The sequence below is a fragment of the Poecilia latipinna genome, unplaced genomic scaffold (genome assembly GCF_001443285.1).
Source record: "Poecilia latipinna isolate Pla-1442-1.1 unplaced genomic scaffold, P_latipinna-1.0 Scaffold837, whole genome shotgun sequence".
Taxonomy (NCBI): Eukaryota; Metazoa; Chordata; class Actinopteri; order Cyprinodontiformes; family Poeciliidae; genus Poecilia; species Poecilia latipinna.
The window spans coordinates 81,442-99,740 of record NW_015113453.1 but is presented as its reverse complement, the minus strand read 5'-3'; the positions used below and the strand labels follow the sequence as shown (position 1 = coordinate 99,740).

The 18,299-nt window shown below is 38.6% G+C and overlaps 1 protein-coding gene across 1 annotated transcript; it reads right to left on the bottom strand.

The window, feature by feature from the left end:
• Nucleotides 1-1,833: 1,833 nt before the first annotated feature.
• Nucleotides 1,834-13,870, bottom strand: gusb (glucuronidase, beta). The gene is made up of 12 exons (XM_015047621.1): nucleotides 13,591-13,870; nucleotides 12,094-12,279; nucleotides 11,817-11,998; nucleotides 11,544-11,686; nucleotides 10,266-10,453; nucleotides 9,722-9,874; nucleotides 9,125-9,303; nucleotides 7,900-8,046; nucleotides 6,823-6,907; nucleotides 5,257-5,433; nucleotides 4,686-4,821; nucleotides 1,834-3,989 (listed from the first exon to the last, which is right to left on the bottom strand). Exons 1-12 carry the CDS (start codon nucleotides 13,780-13,782, stop codon nucleotides 3,838-3,840), a joined length of 1,920 nt encoding a protein of 639 aa, XP_014903107.1. The 5' UTR covers nucleotides 13,783-13,870; the 3' UTR covers nucleotides 1,834-3,837.
• Nucleotides 13,871-18,299: the final 4,429 nt, after the last annotated feature.

Sequence of the window (18,299 nt, the reverse complement as noted above, 5' to 3'; positions counted from 1 at the left end):
TTAATTTTGCCCTTTAGCTGTATAGACTGTTAACATTGAGTTATTTTAGTATATAAAAAAAACAAACAAAAAAAAAACTAAAGTTGAGGGGCTGGAGGGCTTGGAATTCATGTGTCAGTGAAAATTGTTTATTAAAATTCTTTGTGGAGGAAAACTTACTGGGTTTGCTTCTGTATTGCCACATAAGTTTTAAAATGTTGTATTTTCTTACATGGAAAAGTGTTACACTAATGGTAGTAATGTGCGGAGAAAAAAAATTAATTCATATATCCCAAAATATAAAGTGGAGCTAATTTGAACCTGTTGTGTTGAAATGATCTACCATTAAAACATTCCCTCTGAAAGTGTCATTTTTAATCATTTAAATAAACAGCAGTATTGGCAACATAATTCATCAGTATATCATTCAGCACAAAACAGTTTCACAGTACTAAACTAAACTTTTAAAAACAGAGAGAGCAACAATTATTCCTACAAATGGCAACATATGGTTTTATACTTTTGTAATTCTACAACATTTAATAATAGAGTTGATGTAGAAAGATGTCGCACTTTAAGTAAATGTGCCTCTTGCGCAGAATATTAGCTGCCTAACTAGTCAGGCTATGTGCTGTGAAACCCAACCTACAGGCAGCTGGTTACCAAATATGCCATTAATATTTGGTGGGGGCAAACCCACCCAATTCCCTGACCATGATCATTTGAAAATATTTTTTACATTTTGAAGAGACATTTCAAATCCACAAATTTTGAAAAATCTCTAAAATTTCTAATTCTTGTGTCAGTGGCACCCCCCAGAAAATATAATTTTAACTTACGTTTTATTTTACAAATCAGTTTATTGATTTGTACATTTATGTTTTGGTCAACATTTTTCAACAATGGGCCATGACCACCCCCGGCCCACCCCTTGAGGATGCCACTGTCGTGAGCGTAAAATGTGTTGTATCCACATCACATTTCAGCCATCTGACCAGCAGTTTGTAGTAGAAGGTAGAGAAGGCGTCACACTATTGTATTCTGAAGGCAAGAAAAACAAATATGTTTTCTAGCATTCAAAAAAAAAAAAAACTTGGCAAAGAAGGAACATATGGAACATTTAAAATGTTTTAAACTTTTACCATGTTGCTGGTTGATCTGCATTATTCTACCTTAATTTTTTATTCACTTATTTAGAAAGGTTACATCCATCTTTCACCACTAACAAAAATAACACTTGGAGAGAAACCTGCTTAACTTGGCCATGCCTTGTGAGATGTTGAGCCTTGAGTTTGACATTTCTTTGGAAAAATCGTCATTTTCAAAAAATATATATCTTTAAGATTGATGATACTATTTTAACCAGGTTGTTGACATGACCGTCTTCTAACTTGAGATTATGTTCATTTCTTCCATTTTTAATTCAGCTTTGGAAACATTTAAACATTTGCTTCAGGGTGTTATTGGGCTTGTGAAAGAAACAAATGTTTCCCCTGTTACTTGATGCAACGTAGCAAAACTTCAGCTGTGTGAAACATTACTGTGGACTTTGGGGAAAAAATAAAAAGTTACTCTGAATGATTTGGAAATAGTTTCTAAAGCAAAACCCATAAAGAACATGTGTGAGTTTAAACGGCTGCTGTCAAAGTTAGAAAGGAATAATATTTGCCCGGCGTTGGTGGAACTTTTAACACAAAGGTCAGAGATCAGATGAGGGAAGATACACTGATAATAACCGTGATCACGCCACCAACAATAGTCGCGTCACTCTTGTTAACCCTTTAAGCATCATGCAAACATTTAGCCAGACGTTAGCTGTAGAAGAAAACGAATGACAGAACCTGAGGGATAAACGTAGTGCCATTATATCGTCTTTATTGCAGTGATTCAGACATAAAATGACTTCTTTCCTCTCAATTTAGTGAAATCAAACGTAACAATCAGATTTTCCCTTGCACTGTAACATGACATTATTGTCAGTATAAAGTTAGACTGGCATATTCCAACAGAAACTGTGTCCAAAGAGGAACCAATCATTCATTTGTCCAGCAATAAAACTGATTAGAAAAATATTGATGGAAAATGATCTAATAGTTTATTCCCTGAATACAGATGGATGGAAAATAAGCAAAGCTACAGTCAGATCATGAAACTGATCTATGGTTGATTCAGAAAATTAACAAAAACAACACAACTGAATCTCAATTTGAAAAAGGTTTTAGTACAAATGGAACAGGAAGAACAACAAAGCTGAAGACATTTTTCTTTGATCCTTAAAAAAAATGGAAGTATAACTAATAGGAGCAATTCAGACCCATTGAATTTAGTCTGCATGACTCAGAGCAACATGTCTACACTCAGCCTTGATTTGCTTAGGCAACTGTGACTTGTGCTTCTCCAAATACATTTACATCATTTTCTTAGATTTGCAAAGCAAACACGGTTTGAGTCAGGTGACAATACCGTGAAGAACTCTAGACCAAATACGGCAGGTATTTCATCGTTCATTTCATTTCAGATTAATTTCTTGATCCCCTCCATCCTATATATAATAAAAAAATAATCTTGTTTTTGTTCTAGTTTACATTAGCTAAAATGACCTACAAAATGTAATATTAGTGAACACACACTTTTCAGAAGCTCATTAGATGAGATGCTCACCTAAATGCTCTTAGAGCGGCAGCTTCTGATGGATTTAACTTAATTTTCTAAAGAGTTTTGTCAAACTTTTGTTCTGGTTTATTCAATCTTCAGAAAACAAAGTTTACAAAGTCAGTCTTTTGCATCAGTATTGGAGAGTCAGTTATTGTTTCTTTATGCTGAAGACAGTTTAATGGTCCCACCTATAAAGCTAAAATTATCTCCAGCTGATATATTTGACAGACAGCTCAACAACTCTGGCAACAATTGTGCTGGGGTAGAGAAAATAAATCATTAATCGCACAGCCCCAATTACATACAGAAAATGCTTTATTTCTGTTTAAAGTCTCAACTTTTACCCAATAATGTAGAAAGCCTTTGAATTTGAGAGATCTTATGATATCAGCACTGATGACTCACTGGGGTAAATCTGGACCGACGCCACGGCTACTTCCGTCTGTAATTGAGCCAACTCTGCTCTATATAAAAATCCTGCGTCGCTTGCATATTACAAAACTGACTGCAAGCGTGAAGCTGACGATTACGTTTTTTTTAATACAGCACCAAATTGGAAAGAATATAACCACGAGGCACTTTATGGAAAGAGAAACATCCATTCAGTCAAATCACTCAGATTCAAAGTCAGTGCCATTGATCCTAGTTGTAATAAAAAGATTGCATCAAGTCACATACATTCATTTTTTTCTGGATGTGTGTGAAAACACAACGCTACAGGCTGAGCATGTTGGAGGATCTGTCCAGTGTCTTCAGTGTCTTTGGACTTGAACATGAAGGCAGCTTTGCCTGTTCCACTCTCCTCTGGAAATGTTCTAATCAAATCCAGGAACCTTATTTAAAGCAGATTTTAAGGCTTTCCTGTGTTTTTGTGATTACTGTTGCCGTTTATTTTCCTCCCTCATAATTCCTGCCTGCAAGTCTCCTTAGTGGTAGATTCCAGCAGCTAATAAAGGGAACTGAAACCGTTTCTTATTGTTGTATCTGGCATTTCTTTGTTCCTGTTCTTGTTTTGTTTTCTTTAAAGAAAACTCAATAAAGATATTTAGAAATACAGCAGTTTATACAATCACAGAGACACTGGTGGAAAAACACAAAAAAGGATGGTTTAACTAGAAGAAGGACCTTGATGTCATTTTGATTAGACATGATTTTCCGTATGGCTCCAGCTGTCCTGCGGGGCTAAACGCTTGCGTTGGTCACTCACAGTGGGCAGGGGTACTTGGTCCAGAGGGGCAGGGTGCCAGTTTCATTTGCCAGTCTCCAGTATCTCTCCTTGAGGATGAATGCGGCAGCTTTGGGTTGCCTTTGCCGAGTAAAGATCCCCTTCTTGTTCCCCACCACACGCGTGATCCCTGCAAACACAAAGATCAACAGAAATATTGGAGAAGACTTTAATAAAAATCTTAGCATTCACGTGTATGAAGAAAAAAGCAGGCATACAAACTTTAACTATAGCCTCTGTATCAAGGCTACAAGCCCAGATCCTCATTTGAAGAAATTTAATTTTCAGTTTTAAAACGATAAATTAAAAAAAATTGGAGATGCACCTTAAACTCATCTGAACAAAACCCTTCAGATGACCCTGCAACTACAATGTTATTTTAACAGCAACACTCTTCGGTGTGGATGTCATTGAGTGAAGACTCAAAGTTAGCTACTTTCAGTATTGGTGAAATCCAAGGAAGAACCAAAAATTTAAACGGTTGTCTAAGTCATAACGAGATGCGTCTGCACTTCAGTCAAACAGATAAAAGGAAGAGGCTGGACAGAAAAAAAAAAAAAAAAAAAACACTCTGAACTGTCAACACTCATCCATCTAAGAACGAGATGGATTTAGAAATGTTAGCACCCGTTGGAGACTCTTCAAACTAAAGTACATTGACTAGGAAGTACAAACAAACCTTGTTTTACAGAAGGTGCTCTTGCACAATGTTCCCTTTGCTCCTAATATAAATAATGGCCACACATGGCAGGCAGGCAAGCAGAAAAAGTTTTAAAAGAAATTATATTTAGCTAAATTCTAATTAAAAATCAGAGCTCTGGTTCACCTTGTGTAGTCATGAAGTCAGCAAAGTTCCAGATGAGCTCGCCGATGACGTACTTCTTCCTCTTCTGGTCGAACACGCCGTGGTACTGCTGCAGGACCACTTTCTGATACTCCTCAGTAAACATCACCGGGGGGTCCTGAGCGGAAATATGACTCAAATATCAAATGGCTTGTTGCTATGGTGATGAAAAAAAAGGTAAAATCCTTAGCAGACCCTCTCAAACAAAAATACGAAAGATTACATATTTAATGGGTAGGAATGGCATAATACGGTTGGGCTTTTAATTATGTGCTTACACTTGTTTTTCAGATCAAATGAATTAGTGCCCAATTTAAAATAAAAAACTTTGAAACAAAAAGTCTGGAAAACGTTTCTAATCCTCAGGATCCAAATATGTTTAAATGTGTTGGTTTTCAAGCATTGAAGCCTTTAACAATCCCACATTATTTTTAATAAGGTTCAAGACAAAAAAAAAAAGCAAAGAGACTAAAACTTCTATAAAAGTGTTAAAATGCATCAATAAAAAGGCCAGAAACGAAGCCATTAATGGCCTGTGGGTGTAGACGCTCACGTTATGAAGCCCTGGCACGACATCGGCTCCGTACTCGCTCTGGATGATGGGCTTCTTGTACTTCCCGTACCAGTCCTCAAACTGAGTGTTGAGCTGGAGAGGGATGACCTCCACGTGGCCGGGGTCGTGGTACCAGGAGAAGTAGCTGTTCACACAGATGACGTCCACAAAGGGAGCCTGGAGGCGGAGCAAATTAATGTTTAATAAATACAAAAACAATACAACCTCACACACAGTCAGGATTCTTAAATTAAAAGTAGGTATTTTTCTACGTACTTCCATAGAATACAATCATTGATTGTTATGGAATAACGACACTAAGGGTTACTGATCTAATGTCACAATTATAAACTTTGCTGGATGATAAATTGTCCCAGAAATTATTGAGATAAACGATAATCTCGTCGTTTTGAGACCTTATTCACCTGATAATGGCATAATAAGTGTGTCCTCTCAAAGATCAACTTTAATTGTGTAAAGAACACCTGGTGCAGGAACTGGAAGATATTTAAAATGTAGATAAAAAAAAAAAAAAAAAAAAAAAAAACACACAAATGTAATTGATTATGTAGACTAAACAAAATTGCCCTTAAAAATCAGCTCATATAGGGACAACAGGCAAAACTGCCAGTCAGGACTTTTGTGATCATTTTAGTTCATCATGTGACTGATAAATTTATAATAACCAAAAATTGTGTTCCTTATTGAACTGAAGGCTGTTAAAAATCCCAAATATTTACAGATGGTAGGTTAACTTTGGTCTCATTTCTAGTGGAAACATATTTGTACTTTAAATAAAACAGGACTAATTTGCAAGTAACTTTTCAGCAGATATACAAGGTTTTTTAAAAATCAATATTTGATAAAAAAAAAAAAGCATTGGCAGTTTATTTCTAAGTATGGGCTAAGTAAAATAATCTACCAGTAGAAGAAAGACTTTTTCCATTAACTTTATAGCTGCAGTATACAACTTTTATAAGAAGGAGGGACTTAGTGCTGTCAATCACTCTCGTGCCCAACCCCTTCGCTAAGCTACAGTGTAGCCTATCAAGAATGATGCTAATGCTAGTTAGCATAGCCACAGATTATGGCAGAAAACCTCTTCCTGTAATGGTGAGTTGGATTTTCATCATTAGCACTTTGCGCAGCGTACAGGAGGTTGATTGACAGCGCCAAACCGTTCCTCTGGTTGGTCGTTTTAAACCGGGAGCGGTGCAAGTTTTCAGACTGAAATAGTAGCTCTGGGAGGAGCTCAATTTTTCACAGATATTCTGTCTCTACCATCCTGTCAAGACATTGTGGCAGTTTCAATAAATATGGAAAAAACACCTTGAAGCTTTAGGGAACTGGTGACTTAAAACAAGCTCCTATATGTTGCTGAAAAGTTACTTTTAAGTTAGTTTTGTCTTATTTCAAGTGTTCTCAGATATTTGCAAAAGAAACTAGACCAAAAATACTTGGTAAGATTTTGTCCTTTTGCATTGAAAGTTGCCAGACTTCACATAAACAGACGGTATAAACCTTTTTTTTTTTCTACTGCCAGTAGTGAGATGAAGACAGACTCACTCCTTTGTCCCGTGAGAAGTTACTGTCTGTGATGTAGGTCACAGGTCGGGTAGGGTCCAGAGCTTTGGTGTGCTTTATCAGCGTCCTGCAGGGGGAAAAAAAAACAAACTGCAGTGAGCCATTTTGCAAGCGAGTCGTCACAGGATTGGTCCACATCGCAGATGGATGATTACATCATCACACAGAGGGGGAAAAAAAAATAAAAATCTGCTAAAGTCAGCTTTAAACTTTACAGTAACCACGCATGCCTGTGCCAGTAGAAGCATGAGACTATTTTGTTCTTCCGACATCACAGTTCCTCTGATGGCTGCAGTGATTGGATGGGTGGGTCTCTGTGGTCTCAGGCGAACCCTGAGCTCCAGTTGTTGGCAGCGGCTTCGTAACCAGCCTGACAGGATTCCCTACATTGCAGCTCAAGGCCAAACCGACAGTTCTCCACTCGTCGAGGCTAAACTAATGCATCCCAAAGTCTGCTTCGTTTTTCATGCATTTCATACTTCTTGACAAACTCAGGGACTTCTCTCTGTGTTCATCAAGAAGTTAACAAACCACAGTGTTAGAAAACGTGGCATCAGTAAATGTTTCAATCAATATCCCCCATCAACTCCTTTTCTGGTTTACACCTTCCAGTCAAGTTTCTTTAATTGATGCACTTAGCGCCTCCACAAGGAGCCATGAAGTAGTGCAACCAAAAAGGAAACGACTCATTAAAAAAAAACAAAAAAAACAGATGAAGCAATATTTACATTTTTATTTCTGGGAATGGTAAATATTCTCTACAAACCAAAGACCCACTGTTGCCCTCACTTCCCCATCTGCCCTTTGGAATACATTTTGCCCTCTTTCAGTCCATTTTTAATGATTTATTATTTGCAACTTACACTGTTAATTGAATGTATACGACCCTGAACACATATTTTGTAATTACTGTTCATTTTCACTTGTGTAGAGTAAGTGCTATAAGAGAATAAATTAATTTCTGAAATAATTTGAAACTCGTAAAAAAAAAAAGTCGAGTGAATAAACTGAAGCGAAAGTTTAGAATGAAACAAAAACCATAACACCACAATAACTTACTTGAAGTAGTTCTCAGCAGGGGGCATCTCTGCAGCGGGCTCATTGGCTACAGACCACATGACCACGGAGGGATGGTTCTTGTCCCGCCGCACCAGCTCATCCATAACAGCGAGGTGGTGGGTCAGGGAGGCGTTTCCAAAACTGCGACTGTGGTGGGAAAGCATAGGAGCAAAATTTGAGGGATCACAGTGGCAGCGCTTCCATTACAAATGTCTGCAAAACCATCAAAAGTCCACTAAGGTCAGGAGAAAAAAACCAAAACAAACAAAAAAAAAACCTTGCATTTATGGTGTTTCCATAAAAGAAGCTCATTTTTCTAAACCTTTGCTAAAGTGTGCAAATTAATCAATTAAACAATGGAAGAAATCCATCATGATCATTTTAAAGCAACAGACATCTAAACCAGACATTTCTACAAAGTTAGTAATTTTAGCTAGCTAAGGCAGTTGAAATTAAAATGAGAAGCACAAAATCTGTGAACAACAGTAAGTATTTTCTACAGAATTACATCAGCTGTTCATTTAGGCCTCTACCCAACTTAGGAGAGTGGAGGCGACAGTCTATAGTTTTAATACTAACTGCACTTCCTGCTACTGTATAGTGCCATCTTAAAATGTAAACATAATTTTTTGTTTGAAAAACCAAAACTAAACACTAGAACCTTTCATTTTCCTGTGCCACTACTTTCACGTCAGCAGGGTGGAATGTGACCTTTAGACTGGGGCTGAAAAACATGACAATATAACCGTTTCATATCAGTCAAAATCAATAATCGATTTGTTTTTTGTTTTAAAAATCTGAAATGCTACCAAACTGGTGATGAAACCTTTTCTCTTTTCCACAGTTTTCTCTTCCTGCCATTGTTGTTTTGTTTTTAAGCAACCAAAGAGTGAATGAGTTGGTTGACGCCACCAACCTAGCTTAGCTAGGCGTGAGAGGTTGAGCGGCTAAAGTCTTTCCTCTGCCTACATCCCCCATAATGCCGTGTGGTTCTGGATCAGAGTTCAGTGAAATTATTAAATTCTATCAGACATTATAGATCACGTCTGTATATCGATATTGATTTATTGCCAAGACCTACTTTAAACACAAAATAAACACCTGCTTACATCATTAGAAAGGTGAACCCTCCATTTGAAGACATAAGTCCCACTCGATAAACAAGCAGCTAAAAACCAACTAGCCGGCTTTAGACTGGATGAAACAACATCCGGTCAGGTCTTACATGTCTTTAATGCCGACCCCTGGGCTCTCATCGATCACCACAATGCCATGGCGGTCACACATCTGCAGAATCTCCTCGGCGTAGGGGTAGTGGCTGGTGCGGAACGAGTTGGCCCCCAACCACTTCATCAGGTTAAAGTCCTTGACGATTAGGGGCCAGTCCAAACCTTTCCCTCGGATCTACAACACAAGGCAGGGCCGGCTCAAAACGACTTGATCCGACATTCCCCGACCATGAGAATGTAGCAAGGTGAACGTTTGATGTCCTGTAATGTTACAACCACAACTTTCTGAACAGAGCTCTAAGACAACGGTTCTCATCCCCGGTGCCTCGTGTCCACCTCACCCAGTTGAACAAACGGATGAATAGATCCTGATGGCATGCTTAGGCGTTAATGCAATCATTAAAATCAGATGTGCTGCAGCAGAGAAACAGCGACGACATGAAAGACAGTGACCGCAGAGGAAACAGGTCGAGTACTACGGGTCTATGAGATGTTCAGTTTGGACAGGGGTGTCGCATCAAGATCATTAATGTTCTCCAACACCAACTAAGAATGAGTCCTCGGTCTGTATTCAGCTTCTCTCTGGTACTTACGTCGGCATCTTCATGCTTATTGACCCCATGGAAGTAGAACGGCTTGTTGTTGATGAAGAACTGGGTGCTGCTGACGTTAACTGTGCGGATGCCAACCGGTAGCGTGTAAACATCCTCAGACGTTGAGCTCGCATCAGAAGCCTTCAGGCGAACCTGGACAGGAATGTGATCCAGAGATTGTTGCCATCATCATATAAAGCAATGTTAAAAATTTTAATCTGTAGATTTTGTTTTATGAAAATCTTTCATTTTAATTTAGAAAAAGGAGCAGAGTGGACCACAGCACTTCCTTGACTTACATTTTGATGTTAATGTAAACATGTGGACCAAAACTGGCTTTAAAATAACCTTACAGCATGTAGGCCCTTAATCATTTCAGAAGGAAACACTGTGGAAAATGCATTAAACTCAAATGCCCTTCATTGCAACAACTGTTTTTTTTTTTTAAAACGGATGCTTTACTAATTTGCTTTCACTTCCTGGGTGGCATCCTTCATGTGATCCACATCTGAAAGTAAATAATGTAGATCAAAGGATGACTCACCTCCAACAAGTAAAGATAACCCGGGTTCTCGTGCATCAAGTACGGCCACCACAGGTTGACGTTTGGCACTTTGAGCACTCCAGAAGCTTGATTGGAGGAAACAATGCAGTGGCCTCCTTTGTCAATTAAAGTCACCTTCATCGTAGCGGAGGTCGTTCCTTTGACTGACACACTGTACCGGACCAACCCTGGAGTCAGAGGAAACGCCGCAAACATCATAAGCTTGTTGCTTTTATTACAGCTCCTTGTCATTTGATGTTTATAATATATCCACATCGTCACACGGGAAGTAGACTTGGTTCGACTGGGGACCAAAATTGAAATATTTGTTAAATTTTCAGCTCCTGCAGTTTGTTTTCACGCTGCACTGACTGCGTCAAAAGAACCTCAGCTGTGAAAAAACAGCTCTGCCCTCACCGGTGGTGGCGCTGCACCAAGAACCACCAAGGAAACTGCATGAAAATCTGTGAAAATGACACAGAGCGCAACTTCCTTCTTGAGAAAGTGAAAAAAAAAAAAACATGAAGTAGCAAGATTTTAGTGGTTGCACACTGCAAAAACAAAATCTTAAGTATTTTTGTTATAATTTCTAGAGCAAATATCTTGAACTTGAAGACAAAACTAGCTTACATGTGTTTACCAAGATACAGGAGCTTGTTTTAAGTCANTAACTGCTTGATATTGATAAAAAAAGAAATAGTTCTGCTAACAGACTTTTTATTTTATTACTTCTAACATGGGAAAAATGTCTCGTTATAAGTCAAACACTTTACCAGTGCAACTAGTACTTTTTTTTTTTTAATTAATGTTAAGGATTTATTTACTTAAGCTTCAATATCTTGCTGAAAAGTTACATGCAAGTCAGTTTTGCTTTATTTCAAGTGTATTAAGATACTTGCACTAGAAACTAGACCATAAATAGTTGGTTATATTTTGTGTTTTTGCAGCGTAAAAATCCTGGTCTTTTAGTCTTTGGTAAAAGACCATTTTTATGATTGCTTTGGTTGCATTTATCCAGAAAACCCTGCGCTGTAGTTCACTTCCTGCTTTTGGAGTGGCCACTGGTCTGGTATGGTATTCAAATATGCATTCAAATTGCACCAGAGTTCACTTCAACCAAACCAAGATCTAAATTTTAAAGGAGGACAGACTTTGCGCATTCATATCTCCCCAAATAAACCAGACTTTCTAGGCAAACGAACTAGACTTTGATAAAAGTGGACTAAAAAAAAAAAGGCTTGTGTGAGTGAATCCTGAGACTCTTGACCCGTGGCTTACCTGTGTCGTCCAAGAAATCTGTAACAACGGTGATGTCATCCACGTAGGCTTTAGGAGTGGTATACAGCAGGACTGGACGGTGTATCCCGGCATAGTTGAAGAAATCAAAATTGGTGTTCTGAACAAAGAACCCAGCAGGATACCTGCGAATCAAAGAGTCTTATTAGCAAAACCATTCAAGGTGACTCATAAGAGAAGCAGAAGTTTGGCGTAAACCAAGGGTTTGAATGTGAAAGATTACTGCAGAGACGAGAGGTTAACAGAGGAGTTTACCTCGTACGGTCAGTCATGTACTGGATGGTGCCTGGAGGGAGTGTGTGCAGATCCAGAGTGTTGTTCACAGCGATGGTGATCCTGCAGGGCATGGTTGGGTCTTTACGGAGTAAGGTGCCTATTTCTGCCTCAAACGGCAGATGCCCGCCCTCGTGTTCAGTCACCTTCACACCATTCACCCACTGGTGGATATAAAGAAGCTAGTTAAGCACTGATCTAAAAACTTCCGTCCCTGGTTTTCAAAGTCCCTGGATCTCTGTTGCTGAGAAAGACTCACCACTACAGAGTAATAGTGAGCGCTCCCCACTCTGAGGACCACTCGCAGGCCGTCATCGGTGATCCAGCGGGTGGGCACCGTCACCTCGCGCTCGTACCACACCCAGCCAATGAAATCCCTCAGTGTGGGGTCTTGAGTGATGTCGTTGTAGCTGGCAGGAACCGGCATGTCGATCACAGGGCCGGTCTGGAACAACATACATGTTGCTTTTAGTGGATTTCTAAAAAGTACATTTGCACCAACCAAAAATAGATTCAAATCATTTTGGATTTCAATTATTTATTGTTAAATAATTTCACCTCTAGTGAATTGGGCGAGTCAAACTGCTTGGAATCTGCGGTTCACTGGACTTTGTGGAAGAAACGATAAGTCAAGAAAACCACAATCTGACAACACCTGTTTTTTTTTTTAGGATTGTGAGCCATGATCCTACCATTTGTGTCCCTTTTAAATGATCCGATTAAGCATGTCATTGATCGGAATAGCCCTCAACACTGTGCATAACTGCAACAATCCTATAAACATAACAGAACAGCTTCCCGTATTTCCCAAAAACCTATTTTTACTCCATGAATGACCACATTTCTCACACGGGAACCATCAAAGTTTCAACTTTAAAAAGTACAATACTTACTCTTTTGTGCACCTTTAAACTTCCAAAGTGGAAACCAAGAGGCAGTCCTCAAAAACTGAAAAGTTTTAGCATTTGTAACAAGTGGTACCTTTTGGCGCTCCATCCCATTGACTGAAAGGTGAGAGGGTAAAGGGGTAGTGATGAACTGGTCAGAAATGTTTGTCAGAGCTTGGCCAGGAGGTCTGGGAGCCTGTCTGATCAGGGCAGACCTTCATTTATCTTTTCCTTCATTTGTTTCGTCTTTTGCAACCACTTTTCGATACAACTTATAGCCACCGACCTTTACGTTCAGGAAGCCTGACCCCAAACGTCAGGCTCATGTGTGAAGTGGCGTGAAGACCCGAAGGTAGCAGGGTTAACTGAACTGTTGCATGGTTAAACTCTGCAGTGGTCATCGAGTTACTGCGGTTTTTCACTCATTTATGTCCGTGTCTCCTTTAATTTCCAAGCTTGTGGGATGTATGAATAGTGTTGCTTTAAATGCAACATTTATCCACAAATAAATTTTCAATATTGACTTGATTGAGTGTCCCACCTTCAAGAATATCATTGAGAATAAAGGCTTTTTAAAAAATTATTCCTTTTTTTGTCATTTATTTGACAGATTCCAGTTTCTTCATGTGCATGACACCTTTGGTAGTTCTTGTGTTCTAAAGGGTTCTGGACTTGGACCAGTTTTGCATTACATAAATTGTATGGCCGTGGATGCAAAACTTGCGCAACATTGACCACTATTCGTAATAAAAGCCGTGATTGGTAGAGTTAGTTTATGCGAGGTATGCGAAGTATTTCAGTACATTACACTTATACTTGCACCTTATTACGGTCAGTTTGACTTGCTTCGCTTCTGCAAGCCCACTCACCTCTGCCAGTCGACTTTTGTACCAAGCGCTTTCGAAGCCCTGGTTCCTGTTAGGGGATCTGTCAGCCCTGAAAGCCCAAAGCCCGTTCAGCTCCTTCAGCTCTCTGGAGGAGGACTCCCGCGGAAACAGCATGCCTGTGTCCAGCAGCAGCACCGCGTCCAGGGCGGCGAACAGCCATAAAACACGGAGCATCCTGAGCTTTACAGGTCAGGCCACCGTTGGCAACATGAACTTCTCAACCGACAGTTTCGCCAGGTCCCTTAGTCACGTGACCTGGTCTAGAATCACGTGACTTGTGTTACCTTCACGTTCTGTCAGAAATATCAACGCCGATGCGATTCAGGGAATTGTTTTAAAGTGCTAAATAAAGCTGCTTATATTGCACCAGTGAACGTTGTAATAAATAAATGATTCATTTATTTCAGTAGTTAAAAAGAAACTGTAGCTAATATTACACTGACTCAAATCACACGGTGATATATTTCTAGTGTTTAGTTCTAGTTTGATGATTATGCCTATGATTATGCTAATGAAAAGCAAACAGAAGTAGTATGTTACAGATTTGTTCAAAACAAAAACTGAAAAATATAGTACAGTGCAATATCAGCTCTCGATATTTGACTCCTTTGGCTTGAATTTAGATTTAAAAATACTTTGTTGATCCCAAAGGGCAAATAAATAATTTTATTCTCCAGCAATGGGGCATGAAGGCAGTCTGCCTGTCCATTGTCTACCAACACAATTCCTTCTATAATCTCTCTTCTGTGCTCCGTCTGGGCTTTTCCCCATTGAAGTGGATTTCTCTAGCAGAATTTCAACTGGGCCAATCAGCAAACCGACAGAGAAGTTGTGAACGATGGCATCTGTGTGCCTGAAGTTTTAGCAATGGCATCAGAGGAAGTGTGAAGCCAGTCAGTCCGGGTTGGCCACGTTGCCATTGCTGGTTCAGCTCTGCACTTCTCTCTTTGAAGTGGGGGAAGGTTGTTGACAGCACAAGCAATTTCCGGTAAACTTCATAGTCTCCAACTGGCGCATTATGTACATCATTGACAAACGTTAGCCATTGGGTAAAGTTTAAAGCTTAAACACTGTCCATACCTCCAGAGAAACAATATTGAGACATATGTTTAAATGTTTCTCAATATCGTTTCTCATACATTACCTAGCCATCTTTCTCAATGGCTAGGTAAGGGCTTACCTAGGGATTGGTTGTACTGGCTGTAAAAAAAAAAAAGAACCAATACCAAATAGTAACCCAAGTTATCATTGACTGTGTAAACTCCATGCATAGTTAAAGCACCTCATGGAGGTCAGTGACAAACAAACCAGTGGCCAGGAAGAGATTGTACCTGATGTCTCTCACCGTCAAACACCAGAAGCTGCAGGTTACAGGAATCAAACTTACTAACCTGGACCGATTATCGACCTTCACCAGCATACACATCTTCTTTAGGAATTATGGAGAATGAAGGCAATCTCTCGCCAAGGAAATTGAGAAGAGAACATTGGTGGAGAAGAATTATGAGTATTGTTTGGTACAGCTCCATCTTCACGAAAAGAAAATGGTCTCTGTTGAAACGCAGACAGATTTACCAGAAACATCAAAGTTGAAAACAGTCCATTACCAATATGTTTCAACACAGACTGAGACGGGTGCTCAGGACATCAGAAGTCAGTCAGAACCAGTTCATCAAACTATTTCAACACAGACCGAGATGCAACAAAATGTGGGTCAGCAGGTGGAGAAAAAGCCTTCTAAGAAATCTAAGCGAAAGTGATTATGGAGCTGGAAGCACTCCATAATCAAAACATTTCTGGAGAAAAGTCTGCACAACAAGATTCAATCCTGGAAATAGTCAAGGATCAGAAAGTCAACTTGAAAAATGAGATGGTGACCTCTAAACCACAGCAGGTGACGGAGGAAGAAATGGACTCTGAAACACAACAAAATGAAGATCAGCAAGTGGAGAAAGAGCCCTCTAAGAAATCTGAACCAAAAGAGGAAAAAGAGATGATGAAAGCTGTTTCTGAGCTGGAAACCTTCAATAATCAAGAGGTTTCTGGAGACAACATTGAACAACAACAAGTTTTCATGACAGAAATGGCTGAGAATCAGACAGCCACCTTCAAAAAGGATATTTATACAGATGAAACTGTGATCTCTGAACTACACCAGACCACTGAAGACGAGAAGGTCTCTGATCTTGTTTTCTGGAAAACACAACAAAATGAGGATCAGTAAGAGGAGAAAGAGCTGTCTAGGAAATCTGAATATGAGAAAAGGAGAACGGCAGCAATGAAAGCTACCACTGAACTGGAAGCTCTCATAAACCAAACCAAGATGGACACTTCTGAAACTCAAAAGGCTGGCAGAGAAGCCAATACTCTGGCACCACAAACTGTTTTAGAAATAAAAACAGAGTAACCTCAGACAGTTTTTGAGCGAAAGGAGACACAACTTGCAGCTTCCTCTGAAATGCTGAGTGATCAAAAGGAAAAAACACAGAAGTTTAGTTAAGCAGAAATGGACTCTACAACCAAAGAAATCTAAGCAGGAAGAGGAAGAGTTGCAATCTAAAACATCTTCAAGTAAGAAGTCACCAATGGAAACTGTCTCTAAGCCTCAAACAGTAACCAATGTACAGCTTTCTGGAGATGTGGATGAAATAAAAACTGTCTCCCCTCAGGGATCAGAAACCCAAGAAGTTATTGTCCTGGCTGAGCAGAACAACATCTCTGAAGAAGAGAATAAGCCGGTAGAAAAGGTTTCGCTGTGGATGAGTTTTAAAGTTTTAAAGACAGAGGAGAAAACCACCCAGAGTAGACTAAACGTGGATCTCTGATATTTTAGATTTTAAAGGGAGTTGAGGCTAGATGAGGAAAGTCTAGGCCTCCCTACTTAGTTTTGGGTTTTTCAGTCTAGTTTTATCTAGTTGGGACTTTTTGTTTGTCTAATTCAGGTAGTTTTAGTTAGTTTTTAGAGTGTATTTGCTCATTCTTACTAGTTCTCATTAGTTAAATATCGCTTAGTTTTATTAGTTTTTATTAGTTATAGTAGTGGTATTATTTCTTCTATACTAATATCTAAAAGAAGAGCAAGGGCTGCAAAATATATCTGATTTTACTGATCTTAAAAATTGTCACCAATATATAAAACGAACCGTTCATTGACCTTTGGATGAGACAAACCACCCGCTTCAAATTCACATTTTAGTATTGTGCTGCAGTTGCGAGTAACTTACACGAGATGGCGCCAAACGCTAGCATATTTGCTACTTTATCAAACGGTTCCTCCACATCCGCTGACGTATTGAGATCAGTAATCAGAGATCAGTTGCCACCAGTGAATTGAGGGTTCAAGAGTCAATTAGATATGCATAGACAGTTGATGATTATGAAAAGAAATTGCATCCAAGACATTACTGTTGCAAATGCATCCTATTTAAAGGAGCATGCAGAAGAACAATGGTTGGTTTGACATGCAGTGAGAACCGGAATTTTACATTTACACAGATGAATGTTTGAAAACCTTTATTTCTGTCAATTATGATGATTTTCCACTTACAGGTAATAAAAACAAAAAGTCTTGTATAAGCCTGACACTTATACAATATTACATCAGACCAATAAAAAATATATTTCGAAATCAGACATGTTTAATACCTGTTTAGAGGTTGTTATTTTCATCTGTTATGTCCAGATGAGACTCATCTGGATATGTTTTCTAATTTATTGAATATGACTATAATTCTGACTTGTGTGGGTTAGAAAACATCCACAATAAACTAAAAATCTTGTTTGATCCCAGTTGTTTTTTTAAATGTTTTTCTTGCAATATTAGCTCACCCTAGAAAAAAAAGATTTAAATAAGTACTTTAAATCTCAATATTAACATAACATGCATGATGAGAATACACATGTCTTATTAGTGATGGAAAATATTACGTAGAAAGAAGTGAACTCCAAAACACACAATGTTTTGAAGTGGAAAATCACATGCTTTAGAGCATGTGTTGAAATGGCGATACTGTAAGTACAGTAAAAATGACTGACTGTAAAAATGAAATACAGCAGCATATATCAACCAAATATCTTATTAATGGATCGAGAACATCTCCATAGTGTCCTTCAGCCTGAGAAAGTTATGAACTTTATATCTATTAACTTTATTTTTAGTTATTTATTTCTTTTAGTGCCTGATTCCCAGATTCCTCTTCAAAAAAATCTTAAAAAGCTTGTTGGTAAAAAAAAAAAAAAATCAAGATACATTTATTTAATCCAGTGAAATTCATGGGATGTTAAGTTATTCTTTCAAGCCTTAAAAAAAATCCATGTTTGTAATAAAGAAACATTCAGAGTGACAAGCTCTTCCAAACAGTCCATAATGCTGCCATCTGCTTGAAATGAATGTGAGGTTAATGGAGAGTTCAGTCCTAATTTCCTGCATTATGTCCGTCAGCCATTTTCCCACAGATTCGTTAGGAATGTTTCAAAGTAAAAGTTTGACTTCTGGATCCATCTATCATGATTTGGTTCCCAACACTGGTCAGAAAGGATTTATTTCAGGCTTAGCCGTTCTCGGAATAATTTCTGTACATAAAATTGGACGTGTTTATCTTATAAAGTCCCTTTAGACAATGTTGATGCAACATAGTCATAAGTTAAATGAATTCATTTCAATCAATCAATCAATCAATCAATCAATCAAT